A 14,609-nucleotide genomic window follows, 5' to 3' on the forward strand; every position below is an offset into this window, starting at 1 on the left:
GAGAGATCTACACAACGCCAGGCCAATATACAGGGCACTTTCGACTGGCTCTTAGTACTCACATCAATGCCACTTCCAATCCCCTTTTTCACGTCGTCTCAGTTCGCCGTATAATCTGTTCACTTCTCAACCTTTAAGGTTCGCGATGTCTTCACAATCATACAATTCCAGCCTGAGGGAGAGAGAGAGTTAGACAGCTACCAGCAGCGTACCAAGACGGGCACAACCCAGTGCTTCACACACACCAAAGAGAGCTTCCCAGACTGTGAAATAACTTGGCCTTAAGTACTGCCTTGTCCAGCGTATCCTCCAATCACCAACCGCTGTCCCTAACTAGGCACAGGTGCATCGAATTCCCTGATTTTCCTTCTTACGGCGCTACCGGAAGTTCCGGTGTTCTGTTTTTCCGGTCCGGGCGGAAACACTTCCGGGCGGAACCAAACTTCCCGAATTTTGGTTCCGCCCCTAAAGATCGTCACCTTGTGACATACATCTCTGTTTTGCAAATATTGTCTTGTGATTTATCCCTCTTTGTTGCTTCGTTCAGGTGATCCATATGTCGTTCTCTAACACTTTCAGAAAGTTCAAGTCCACAGCAACATGGCTGCAGTTCCCTTTTCTGTGGAGCTGCACATGGTTTGGTGCATGAGAATGCAGCCAGTACTGCTGAACAAGGCATCTCACTCTTGCCATTTTTATGTTTTCTATATGCAGGAAGCGTTTGTCATTCTCTGAATTCAGAGAATGTAATACTTCTTATTTTATTATTTATTATTAAATTTTATAATTGTATTTATTTTATTATTTCTAATTTTATTATTTAGTAATAACAGCAATAATAGTAATTTTTTTATTGTTATTAATTATAGTCATTTTTGTTGGCCAATTTTTATTTAGTAATAATATGTATATATTATTATATCTATATATAATTAATAAATAATAATACATTTTTATTGTTATTATTATTAATAATAAATATAACAACAACAATTATAATAATAAATTTAGTCATATTGATGTAAATAGTCATTTTTGGCCAGTTTGTGCAGCCCTACAAACAAGCCCAGCAATCCTGGAGCATATTTTTATTGCATTTAAAATTTTATCTGAAAAATCACAATTTGAACCCTCCCCCATTGCATTGGCATTGCCTCTCAGTTTGGCAGCATTCAGCCCCATCAAGAGAGGAATGGTTGTTTATAGGAGTTTTAGTCATCTTTTTATTTGTTTTTAATAGTTTTGATGCACTTTAAAAAGTTGGTGCTTTCAGCTTTGGACTTTTGTTTAAATATATTTTCCTACTAAAAATTCCCTGAAATTGTTTGTAATTGTTTGTTTGTAATGTAATTAAAAAGCAATATATAATGCCTAAAAGACCTTTAGCTTATACAAATTAAATATATGAATGCAATATCACCTATATATCTTTTTAAATCATTTTATTAAAAAACATAATTATTGTATTACAATGCTTTAAATATATTATCATTTTTAATTATTCGTGTTTTAATGCTTTTAGTGGTAAAGTATTTTCTGTAAATTACTGGAAACAGTACTGTCCAATAAACTCAAGGTAATTATATTATTTAATCCCCAGTTATTTATTAATTCAGGCAAAAAACTTTTTTAGCATAATTATTAATGTATAATGTACTTATAATAGAAAAAGTACACATTCAAGTAGTATACACGAACAGCAAACAAACAAATACATAACATATTGAAACGAACATAAAAACGACGGAAATGCACGGTAGAGGGCGCTCCATTTGGGCTCCAACCGGAAGTCTGCATCGGTGACAGTTTCTTTGGATGGAATAGGGATAGCCAGAAACTAGCACTGTGCTTTGATTTGAATTTGAAGTTTTTGGAAAAGATAGCCGCTTGTCGGAGCGATCTGTAGAGAGCGTAGTGAAATGAAACGCGATGTCCGGATACTGTTGTTGGGGGAACGTAAGATATTATTAATTTTAAATATCAAGGGAATTAAATGTGAGAGTTTGATGGAAGTTAGCTTGATTAGAGAGCGCTAACCTCAACCTTGAGCTCCTGCAGAAATGATCTGCAGTTAACGCACTGCATTCTTGAATTTGTTTAATTAGTTTTTGTGCAATCATGCAAAATCAAAACACACAAAAATGAACTTTTTTTCATTCAATATCAGTTTATTAAAAACCTGCATTATTAAGTAGATATAATTTGTATATGATAGATATCCAGATTTGGCATTTTGACTTATTACACACTTTCTTGTGATTTGTATTTGTTAGATAGTAATATATGTTTGTTTATTTGTTTATGTTGATTTGTTTTGACACTTTGATTTTTGTTTTGCATGCAGGTTTTAAGGAGAGTAGTTTTGCTCATCCTGACAGTTTTATATATATATACATATATATATATATGTGTGTGTGTGTGTATGTGTATGTATGTATTTATTTATTTATTTGTAATTTTTATTAAAAACATTTTATTGTTACACTGTACGTATACATAGAGAAATGTCAACCTGTCTGATAATGCTGTGGATGTAGATATATTCTTCAGAAATAATTTTAATATGCTGATTTGCTGCTCAAGAAACTTTTCTTCTTATTATTGTTGTAAATATTTGTGCTGCTTCATGTTTTTGTGGAAACTATGATTTTTTTTTCTCGAGAAACATTTAAGCAATATTTATTATGCAGAAATCTTTTGATACAATATTATAAATTTCTTTTAATGTCATTTTTGATCAATAAATGCAACCATGCTGAATAAAAGTATTGATTTCTTTAGAAGAAAAAAAAGAAAAGATCACATTACAAAGAATACTGGAGTAATGATGCTGAAAATTCAGCTTTGCATCACAGAAATAAATTAAATTTTAAAATATATTAACATAGAATATAGTTATTTTAAATTGTGATATTTCACAATATTACTGTTTTTGCTGTATTTTTAATTCAATAAATACAGCCATGGTGAGCATATCAGTGTCTTGAATTAGATATAGCGCATAAATATCTGAAATGTTAGGCAGCGCACACGTTTTATTTCGGCATTAGTGTTAAATTTATTCCATATCCACTGAACTCCAGTCATGTCGTACTAGTTTTATCTCTTTACAGACCTTATAAACTGTAAGGAGTGTCCAGTTCTTTTGAAGTGTGCTTTTTTTAATATAAAGTTATAGAAGAACAGCTACAGTTTTACCCCAACACATATAAGATTCAACACTGATGATGAAGGAGTGGAAACATTGTAATAAAGCTGGAAATCAAACTGACTCCACACTGATTAGCAAAGGAAATCACAGAAGAAGCGTTTGTGATTGCGGTGCAACAGTTGATCATGTGTCCTTTCACAAATCAAATGAACTGTGGGAATTTGTTTATTGGTATTCAGTGTTATTCTGTCCTTTGTTTTCCTGCAGCCAAAGTGGGAAAGACCTCTCTCATCATGTCTCTGGTCGGAGAGGAGTTTCCCGAGCGGGTGAGTTTACCCATGAGCCTCTCTGGTGTGGTGTGTGTTTGACTGATGCAGTAAGAGGAAGCTCATGTGTTTGTGCCGTCAGGTTCCTCTGCGGGCGGAGGAGATCACCATACCAGCCGACGTCACGCCTGAGAAAGTGCCTACACATATAGTCGACTATTCAGGTGTGTGTCTATGTGTGTGTGTTTAATGACATAATATTTGCCCTGTAGTGTTTTATTAATATTTAGTGTATCTCTACAGAAAGTGAACAGTCTGATGAAGTGTTGAGGGAGGAAATCGTAAAGGTGAGAATCTTCCTGAGCACATAAATCGCATCAAGTTTAGTTTTTGTCCTAATCTGCTGCAATCACAACTGCATTCATTTGATAAAAAACACAAAAAAAAAGAAAATTTTTTGTATAATTCAAAATCACTGCTTTCTATTCGAATATATTTAAAAAAGTAATTTATTCCTGTGATGCGCAGCTGTATTTTCAGCATCCTTCCTCCAGTCTTCAGTGTCACCTGATCTCCAGAAATCATTCTGATATGATGATTTGCTGCTCAAGAAACATTTCTGATTATCAATGTTGGAAAGAACAGCATTTATTTGAAATGGAAATCTCTTGTAACATTATAAATGTCTTTACTGTCACATTTGATCAATTTAATGCATCATTGCTGAGTAAAATGTATTATTAGTTAATTTATATATATATATGTGTGTGTGTGTGTGTACATGTGTGTGTAAAATGTATGTGCTTATTAAATGAATTTTCTATTGTTGTTTCCTTATTTGTAGGCCAATGTTGTGTGTGTGGTTTATGATGTCACACAAGAGGAAACCATTGACAAGGTATCAATTAAACATCATCATAATATTTCTGTCTTCTTTTTTCCCTGAACTGATTTTATCCGTGTTTTTTCTCCCAGATCAGGACTAAATGGATTCCTCTGGTGAACGGTGGAGCTGAAAAAGGAAGCAAGTATGTTTAAGGAATCCGTTCTCATGTATGTGCATCAACATTTTTTAGTTGTTCCTTAAAAAATGGCTCTCTTTGTCACCGTAGGATTCCCATCATCCTTGTGGGCAACAAGTCTGACCTGCGCTCTGGCAGCTCCATGGAAAGCATCCTGCCAATCATGAACCAGTTTTCAGAGATTGAGACCTGTGTAGAGGTTCGAACCGCTGACCACACACACACTCAAGTGAATCTTCAGCATATAGAAACTCGATTTCAATTGAGCAAAAAAAAGAGCTGTTTTGTTAACAATTTAAAGTGTTTTTGATTACTGATGAAGTACTGAATATTGAAAATGCAATGGATCTTTCTTAAAACCTAGTGAGCATTCTACCTAGATGGTGAGCATTTTAGCCTAGGTGGCTGTTGATTATGAATGTATTATATATGATTATATGATGATGCATTTGTGTCTGCAGTGCTCAGCTAAGAATCTGAAGAATATTTCAGAGCTCTTTTATTATGCCCAGAAGGCCGTTCTACACCCGACTGCTCCGCTCTACGACCCTGAAGACAAACAGGTACACACATACACACACACACACACACACACACACACTGCTACATCTCTGCCCGGCTTCATCTTCTGAATGTTTGTGTGTGTTATGCGTTTTTTTGTGTAGCTGAAACTGCAGTGTGTTCGAGCTCTGAGTCGGATCTTCAGCATCTCTGATCAGGATAATGATCACATCCTCAGTGACGATGAACTCAACTGCTTTCAGGTGAGAAATGACATTTTTGACTTATTTAATTCACTTCCTTAATGAGCCCGATTTGGGACTGAAAAGGATTATACAGCAGAAAAATAATGTAAGGAGAGATTTTCATCATAATATGATCGTATCAACCATTTAAAGCTTATTCAACATATTTTCGCCGTCTATCTGTCAGCCAAAGAGATGATGTTTAAAAGGTACATATTCAAGTTAGGTGAAAGTTTATTAAAAATTATATTTCTAATTAATATTTTATATTTTTCTTTAGATCAATTTTGTGCGGTTGCTTTGATGCCTTTATTAAGGATTTTGAATGGGTTAAATAAATGAAATATTTTTTTTGTCTTTAAAGGGTTAGTTCACCCAAAAATCAAAATTATGTCATTAATAACTCACCCTCATGTCGTTCCAAACCAGTAAGACCTCCGTTTATCTTAGGAACACAGTTTAAGATATTTTAGATTTAGTCCGAGAGCTCTCAGTCCCTCCATTGAAGCTGTTTGTACGGTATACTGTCCATGTCCAGAAAGGTAAGAAAAACATCATCAAAGTAGTCCATGTGACATCAGAGGGTCAGTTAGAATATTTTGAAGCATCGAAAATACATTTTTGTTTTATTTATGTACAATTTTAGTAATTATCAATATTTTGAATTAGCTTTTATTTTTAGATTCATTTTAAGTAGTTCACTTTTTTTTTCATTTGTATTGCTTTTTTGTAATATTTCTATTTAGCTTAGATTTTTTGTTTTGTTTTATTGTTTCAATCTAAACTTATTTTATTTCAATTAATCGATAAGGTAACATTTGTAATTTGTTTTTATATACACGTGTGTGTGTGTGTATGTATGTATATGTAAATTGTTAATATATATATATATATATATATATATATATATATATATATATATATATATATATATAAACCAACTTAAATCTGCCCCCCCACCCGTAATTACCAAATGCATAAATTGTAGTTAATTTATTTCATTCATTCTCTAAACCAATTGTCCTCTGTAGCGTGGCTAATTACTTTTAAGTAGTAAATATTAACTAAACATTTACACTAAAAATATTTTTTGAAATAATATACCAAAATATCCTGTTGATTTGAATGGGAATTTGTGTGTGTGTAGAAACTGTGTTTCGGGAATCCACTGGCTCCTCAGGCTCTAGAGGACCTGAAGACAGTCGTGTGGAAGAACACCAGTGATGGAGTCCAGGACAACGGACTCACTCTCAACGGTAACACAGCTTACACATATATTTATATTCCTTAGACCCACTCTCGTTAGTACAGTAATTATAATTACACACTATTACATGTGTGTTTGTGTGTTTTCCCTAGGTTTCTTGTTCTTGAACACTCTCTTTATCCAGAGGGGACGTCATGAGACCACCTGGACCATCCTGCGTAAATTCGGCTACGATGACACGCTCGAGTTGACTGATGACTACCTCTACCCACCGTACGTCTGTGCATGAGAGAAGTTGTGATTGCATGAACAAAAACCAGTATTGAGTGACTGTGTGTGTTAATAGATTACGAGTATCGGTGGGTTGCACGACAGAGCTGAATCATCTGGGTCATCAGTTCCTCCAGAAGCTGTTTGATAAGTACGACGAGGTGAGCTCTCACATCTGATCCTCTAATCAACTTTGCGTGATAAGAGGTTCGTCGGGCTGTTGATTGCGTCTCTCCTCTTGCAGGATAAGGATTCAGCTCTCTCTCCCGCAGAGCTGAAGAATCTGTTTAGCATTTTACCCTACATGCCCTGGGGCCTGGAGGTGTACAGTAACGTCCCCTTATCAGACGACAACTACATCTCACAGCACGGGTTCTTCTGCCAGTGGATGTGAGTCAACGTTTGAACAGTGCATTGCACATTTAAATCGATTATTTTCTGGTAGGTTATGCATGATAAAACCAAAAGTTAGCGTATTCTTTATAAGCTTTCAAATGAATCTATATATGGGCTGATACCATATAAGGAAGGCTATGTAAATGAAGCATAAACTTTTTAACGCGATTTTGGACCCGTATACGGGTCCACAGAGTTTTAGTGGTTTTAATAGAAATTTTCTCATTTTGATTCAGTTCTGATTTGATTTGTTTAAAATTTTACATCACTTGAAGTACTGCTCTGGCCAATTAATTCAGTAAATCATCAGATTAAATCATACTGCAACTCTTGTTTTTGTGGGAATTTTAAAATGATTCGTTAAAAGGACCTGATCAAAAGAGTCATTTGTTTGAGAATCAGACACTCAAAAAAAAAAAAAAACCTTCATAAGTTATCTTATTGGGAATCAGACTATAGTGGTTGCAATGTTATTTATGATTCACTTAAAACCTGTTAATAAGAGTGAATCAGACCATGCTGTTTGTGATTATGATTGGCTTAAAAGAACCAGTTCATAAGAGTCATTTGTTTGGGATTCAGGCTACAGTGGTTGCACAGTATGTTTTTGATTCACTAAAAAGCACTGGATCATAAGAGTCATTTTTTCATGAATCAGACTACACTGGCTGTGCTGAATGTTTATGAATCACTAAAAAGAGACTTTTGTTTATGAATCATGTTGCAGTCAGTGAATGCACAATGTTTAGGATTCACTTAAAATAACTTATTCTCAACACAGGTTGCACGATATGTTATGATTCTCTAGAACGTATTGATTCGTAACAGTAATTTTTTCGTGAATCAGACTTCACTTGTTGTGCCGTATGTTAATGGTTCACTAAAAAACAGCTCATAAGCAAATTCTACATATATTTGAGCTGTATAATTCTGAAAGTGAAAGTTAAAGTGACGTGACATTCAGCCAAGTATGGTGACCCATACTCAGAATTCGTGCTCTGCATTTAACCCATCCGAAGTGCACACACACAGAGCAGTGAACACACACACACACTGTGAACACACACCCGGCAGCCATTTATGCTGCGGCGCCCGGGGAGCAGTTGGGGGTTCAATGCCTTGCTCAACGGCACCTAAGTCGTGGTATTTAGGGTGGAGAGAGCACTGTACATGCACTCTCCCCACTTACAATTCCTGCCGGCCCGAGACTCGAACTCACAACCCTTTGATTGGGAGTCCGACTCTCTAACCATTAGGCCACGACTTCCCCATTCCCCATTCTGATTGACTAAAGAAAAGAAACAGTATATGATTCATTTGTGAATCATGCTACACGTGATTCACTTAAAAGCACAGTATAAACTCGACAGTAAGTGCACAACTGGTTGTTAAGTGATGACGTAAGAAGCGCTGTTTCCGGGTCCAAGCCTCAACTCGCTTCACTTGAGAATACGACCTCAGCAGCCGTTTATGAGCACTGTTTATTCATATTAATAATTCAAGCTAAACGCTTTCAAACTTACGGTATACACTACAGTCTCCGTGCTCACAGCGTCCCAAACACAAATAATTTATATATTTTTTTTTTTATATTTATATTTTCATTTTCTGGCTATCTGGGACTTCAGTATGGAGTTAAAGGTTAAGATTATAACTTTTTCGCTAGTATTCTATCACATTGTGAGTTTATATTAGCACCTTTTGTTGTTTTCTCGTGGTAACTGATAGAGCGTTTGGACACGGAAGCGTTGCTATGTGACGTCAGACTTAACAAGCGAATAACAATGTGCAAGTGGTTTTTGGATATTTTATTTACGAAAATCTTACAAATTGTGCCTTTAAAAGAACTAGTTCGTGAGAGTCATTTATTTGTGCAGGAAACTAGCATAGCGTAAAGGATTTGGGGGTTTTAAGAAGAATTTGAATATTATTGATAGTTATTGAATAAACCGCAGGTTGTCTGCTTATCTGGACGTCCACCGGTGTTTGGAGCATCTTGGTTACCTCGGCTATCCCATTCTAATGGAGCAAGAGTCCCAGACCTCCGCTATCACAGGTAGGGATGCACCAATACCGTCCTTTCAGAACCAATTTGATAAGGCAGTTTTTTTAATTTTTAAAATCAGTGTAGAATTTCTATTCTTCAGTGTGTGTGTGTTGAACGGATCATCACTCTTTTGTGTGTTAAACACAATCTACTACATATAGAAAACTTCATTTTAAAGAAAAATAACAAATGAAAAACATATAATCATAATCATAGACGAAAATACTATTAAAAACTAGGTCAGTGGATAATTCAGCAGTTCCTCTAGAAAAATCACGCGTGCACAGTAATCTGATAAAATGTAAAAACAATTTAATGGGGAACAAATAAAAGTGAATAAGGGTAGGACTAAATCTGGAAAAATGTTACACATTGCTCTTTGTATTGTAAAATACATTCATGAAATCAAGTAAATATTTGTATATATATATATATATATATATATACATATATATACTGTAAAATTATTCTTTTAAATGAATAACAAGCTAATGAGGCAACATATGATAGATAGGACAGAACAAGAAAAGATATTAATAATCTTTCACCGTGCAAAAGTATTCTAATATGAAGGGCTCTAATACACAGCAGCACTTCTGATGCACTTGAAGCAACGCAGAGTCACGGTGTACTGTGCTCCGCATAGAAATGTTCAAGAAATATCGATGCGTAGTGTATTATATCTGTGTGATAAATATCTTTGTTAAATTTCAGTTACTGTGCATGTGAAGAACAATTCGTAGTGCTCTCCTCTCTACTTCAGTGTATTGATCTAATAGACACCGAACCTGATCTAACGGACACTTAAGAGTATTTCTTTCTTTTTCTGTGTGTGTGTGTTAGTAACAAGAGAAAAGGCCTTAGACCTGGAGAAGAGACAAACCCAGCGCACTGTGTTCCTCTGCAAAGTGATCGGTCCACGTGGAACGGGAAAGACCGACTTCCTCCAAGCTTTTCTGCAGCGAAGCACTGAGGTCAGAGAATGACTTGAAGGGCAAAACTTTTGTTTGTAATCTTATTTTACAAAATACTGAATGAAGCCAATCAGAACAAACTGCATTCAAATCAGAGCCAATCAGAACATATGAAATGTTTGATATATATGTATACCCAAGAGATTACTGTGAACCCAATAAATGAAATTGTTTTAAGCTGCAGTCAAAACAGAACCGTTCAGAACATATTTAATGTGTAATATATTTCTATATATTTTTAGTATATATATTGTTATATACCAATGAGATTTTTATAACCACAATAATAATAAAAAACTTTAGTTATATTATATTTAGTATATTATTTACCAATTAGATTTTAATGAACATAATAAAATATTTAATATCTTAATATATATTTGTATATATATTAGTATATATTTTTATACTCCAATGAGATTTTTATGACAACTATAAATAAATAATATATTAAAATATTCTATATAACGAGATTTTTGTGAAAAAAACTGCAGTCACTCAGAACATATTTAATGTTTTTAATATATTTCTATTAGTGCTGTCAATCGATTAAAAACTTTAACTAGATTAATCACACATTTTTTCTGTGATTAATCGCAATTGATCGCAATAAAAAAAGAAATGTTTTTGTACGTTTTTAATATATTTTTTCATGTAATAATTTCACAGTTAATCAAATTAATGTAGAAACAACATAAAGACAGTATATTTTAAATACTTGTTTAAATGGCATCTTTTTATGAATGAAGGCCAGTATTACTGATATTAATACAGCTACTGATTTTTTTATTTTTATTTTTTTTTTACATTTATTATTAGGCTTCAAAAATATAACAGTTTTTAATTTAAGTAAACTTAAAACAATGCTAACATAAACCCATAATAAATGTCATGTTTACTCCTGCCCTTCCTGTCTTAACAGTTAGGAAATATACAGAAATTTAATAAAGTTATCAAAGTTATATGCAGTCTGCACTGCATAAACTATAAATTAAATAGTTAATCCTTATTAAAGCTACAAAAGTTATTTAGTCAAGAGCAGCGAGTCATTTTCTCTGTTCCCTTTGTTCTGTAACTTTACTGACAGGAAGCTTTATTGGCTGCTGTCCCTTTAAGAGCAGACAGACACGCGGATCTCACCGTTTATATACTGTCTATGGATCTCGCCTCATTCTCTCACAACTCTTTTTGTTCATTTTAGACTTTATATAAATCATTTAAGATTGCTCTTATGAGGATAATCGACAAAACTGGCACTTTGGGATGTTTATTGTTAGTTTAAGCGCTTAAGAGAACTGAATTCTGGCGCCCTGTCTATGCATTGTGTGCGTGTGTGTGTGTGTGTGTGTGTGTGTGTGCGTGTGTGTGTGCGTGTGTGTGTGTGTGTACGTGTGTATGTGTCACATAAGGGCAATCACAGACAGCGCATTCTCTTTTGTCTTGCCGTGCTTGAAATGTTTAAAAGCATTTAAATGAATAAGAGCGCGATCATATAATGTAAAGCTAGCCAACGGATGGCAGAAAATACGGATGCTGCGTTAATTGCGTTAAATATTTTGACACGTTAAACCAGACAAAGATTAATCACATGCGTTAACGCGTTAACGTTGACAGCACTAATTTCTATATATTTTTAGTATATATTTCTATATACCAATGAGATTTTTATGAACACAATAAATAAAAAAATTAAAACTTTAGTCATATTTAGTATATTATAAATCAGTGAATTTTTAAAAATTGCAGTCAATCATAACATATTTAATGTTTAATATTTTTTATTTTTATTTTGTATTTATTTCGTAAAGTCGTATTTTATACACCAATTAGATTTTTAGAAACACAATAAAATAAAAGAAAAATCAAACCTGCAGTTAAATCAGAGCCAATCAGAACATATTTAATGTTGATAGTTTTTTTTATAATTAATTTTTTTTTTATGAATAAAGAAAAAAAATTTACGTTCAAGGATTTTCTATTTTTTTATTAAGCAAATGGTTTCTCTTTTGATGCTTATTTTTTCCCCATTGTACAATGAAAATACATGCTACGATCAAGTTTTTTTTTACACTAAAACAATAGCATTAATAGATGGTTACAAAATAGTACTTGTTGCTTCTTAAAGCAGTTTTACTCTAGAAAGAGGTTTTCATGCTTTACTTCTGGTATCTAACCACAGTTTATAGTCTGTCTAGGAAATATTCAAGGTTTTTGTGACTCCCAATAGTCTTGGTTAGATCTACCAAATATTTGCATAGTTGATGATGAAGGTATATTTGGTGTATTTTCAGAGAAACGAGCGTGAGCCCGGTCCTCCCTCAGTATACGCCATCAACACCGTCTCAGTAGCCAATCAGGACAAGTACCTCATCGTAAGTACCGTCTCATGCTGTACACGCTCTGTAGTTCATTGGCACGTAGCTGACGCACGTGTTATTTCTCACAGCTGGAGGAGGTGGATGTGGAAACAGAGTTTCTAAAAGCAGCAGACGCAGCGTGTGATGTGGCGTGTCTCATGTATGATGTCAGCGACCCAGACTCGTTTAACTACTGCGCTAGCATTTATAAGGTACAGACGACCACACGTGCATGAGATGCTTTAGTTCTGGAGTAATGTGGGACACACGCCTCACTCGTTTTAATTAACCACATTAAAATCACATCATCCACATGATTTAATAACCCATAATGATGTTGCACAACCTGATATTTATTTCTCATGAAGCCTGTCTGCATGTTTTAACATGCACTTCTATTTACACTATTAATATACCCCAAGGAAATCAATTTATATCAATTGTGCTTTTACTGAATTTTGTAAAAAAAAAAATGACATGCACTACTGTTCAAGAGTTTCTTTTTAATGATATTACTGATTTTATTCAACAAGGATCCATTAAATTAATCAAATGCATCACACATGAAATTTGTGAAAGATCATGTGACACTGCACACTGAAGTAATGGCAGCTGAAAATTCAGCTTTGCCATCATTGGGATAAATTACATTTATGTCATTTAAATTGTAATCATATTTAACAATGTTACTGTATATTTTAATCAAATAAACTCAGCCACTTCAGTAGCAAAACTAGTAGATTTGTCAAGACATACTATCTGTTTCACTGGCTTTTGCAGTATATGTGTGTATTATATTATGTATTTAGCAGCACTACATGGACAGTGGCATCCCGTGTGTGGTTGTGGGCTCCAAAGCTGATCTGATAGAAGTCAAACAGCATCATGGGATGAGCCCGTCTGAGTTTTGTTATAAACATCGGCTGCCTTCACCTCTCCGTTTCTCCACGCTGCTCACACACACTCACACACACATTTACAGCAAGCTCACCTGGGCTGCCATGTACCCGTAAGTACATTTCTTTTATACTTAATTAAATTATTTTTGTATTAATAAATTATTTTAATAATATATAATACTAATATATAATTTTAATTTATACTTAAATTATTTTAATATTAATAAATTATTTTAATAAAATATAATTCAATTAGAAATTTTACATTTTAATTCAATTTTAATTTATATTTAATAATATATATATTTTTTGCCATTTCATTTAAGCTTGTTTAAATTAACCCACGTCAAAGAACTAAAAAATATTAAATTGTATATTTAATAATTAAATCAAGACAAGTTTAAGTATTAAACTGCTAAATTTAAATTAAGCCACTTTTAAAGAACTCAAATAAAAAAACAGTAAAAAAAACTCTTTCATGAAAATCATAAAGTAATGCTCACGTCTTTGTTTTTCGGGTTGATGTCGCCAAGCCCTCTTATTCTTACACTCACTTTTCACAATCCAGTCAATTCTTGTTTAATAAAATTGCCTACTTTTTTCATTGAATACATATTTATGTTGAATAAATGGGGTTCCAAACATTGCCTGTTGACTTCAAAGATTTGCAGATGCAATATAAAAATGATCCTGCTTGGCTGGATGCATGTGTATTTAAATCTCTCTGTATCTATGTCACTTCCTGTCGGCAGGCACCTGAACGGATCAGACATGAGCAGCACGTCTTTCTGGCTGCGTGTGACTCTGGGCGCCACAATAGCCGCCATGCTGGGCTTCGCTCTGTACAGAGCTGTTAGCCGACACAAATGATGAAAAAACTGATCGTTCTCACACAATACATGCAGATAAACACACACTCCCTCATATCTTGCACTCTGTCTCTGCCTTACTGTGACAACAACACAATGAAGCAAAAGTTTGTTTGTTTTTTCAGCTGGACTAAAATATTGTACACATACTTTGCTTTTATTACGAAAAGTTCCCGATCTTACTGTTTGACTGACACCGGTCGGCCCCAAGAGACGTTTTTTCATCATGTTTTGAGAGGAATGATATCAAGATATGATTGAAAAGGTTATGTTTTGAATTGTACAGAGTTTGTAATGTATTTAATAGCTTGGCAAATCAATATGGATCATGAAAATACTTAAATTCACTTTAGCAAAAGCACTTAAATTCATAATTCACACTCTCATAATGTTTGAGAAGCTAAA

At 34.0% G+C, this 14,609-nt stretch overlaps 1 protein-coding gene across 4 annotated transcripts; it reads left to right on the forward strand.

The window, feature by feature from the left end:
- The first annotated feature begins 1,805 nt into the window (after positions 1–1,805).
- LOC132124337 (mitochondrial Rho GTPase 2) lies at positions 1,806–14,249 on the forward strand. 4 transcript variants are annotated; one of them, XM_059535335.1, is made up of 19 exons: positions 1,806–1,956; positions 3,419–3,477; positions 3,560–3,641; positions 3,721–3,764; positions 4,262–4,315; positions 4,393–4,445; positions 4,530–4,638; positions 4,901–5,002; positions 5,105–5,203; positions 6,333–6,441; positions 6,545–6,665; positions 6,739–6,823; positions 6,907–7,052; positions 9,014–9,114; positions 9,949–10,079; positions 12,371–12,451; positions 12,526–12,648; positions 13,246–13,445; positions 14,088–14,249. In XM_059535335.1, the coding sequence occupies exons 1-19, from the start codon at positions 1,920–1,922 to the stop codon at positions 14,203–14,205; spliced, it is 1,854 nt and encodes a 617-aa protein (XP_059391318.1). In that variant the 5' UTR covers positions 1,806–1,919; the 3' UTR covers positions 14,206–14,249. The 4 variants fall into 4 exon arrangements, with proteins under 4 accessions (XP_059391318.1, XP_059391319.1, XP_059391321.1 ...); XM_059535336.1 differs by having other exon boundaries at positions 13,249–13,445; XM_059535338.1 differs by having other exon boundaries at positions 6,913–7,052.
- The last annotated feature ends 360 nt before the right edge of the window (positions 14,250–14,609 follow it).

The sequence above is a fragment of the Carassius carassius genome, chromosome 42 (assembly GCF_963082965.1).
Source record: "Carassius carassius chromosome 42, fCarCar2.1, whole genome shotgun sequence".
NCBI lineage: Eukaryota > Metazoa > Chordata > Actinopteri > Cypriniformes > Cyprinidae > Carassius > Carassius carassius.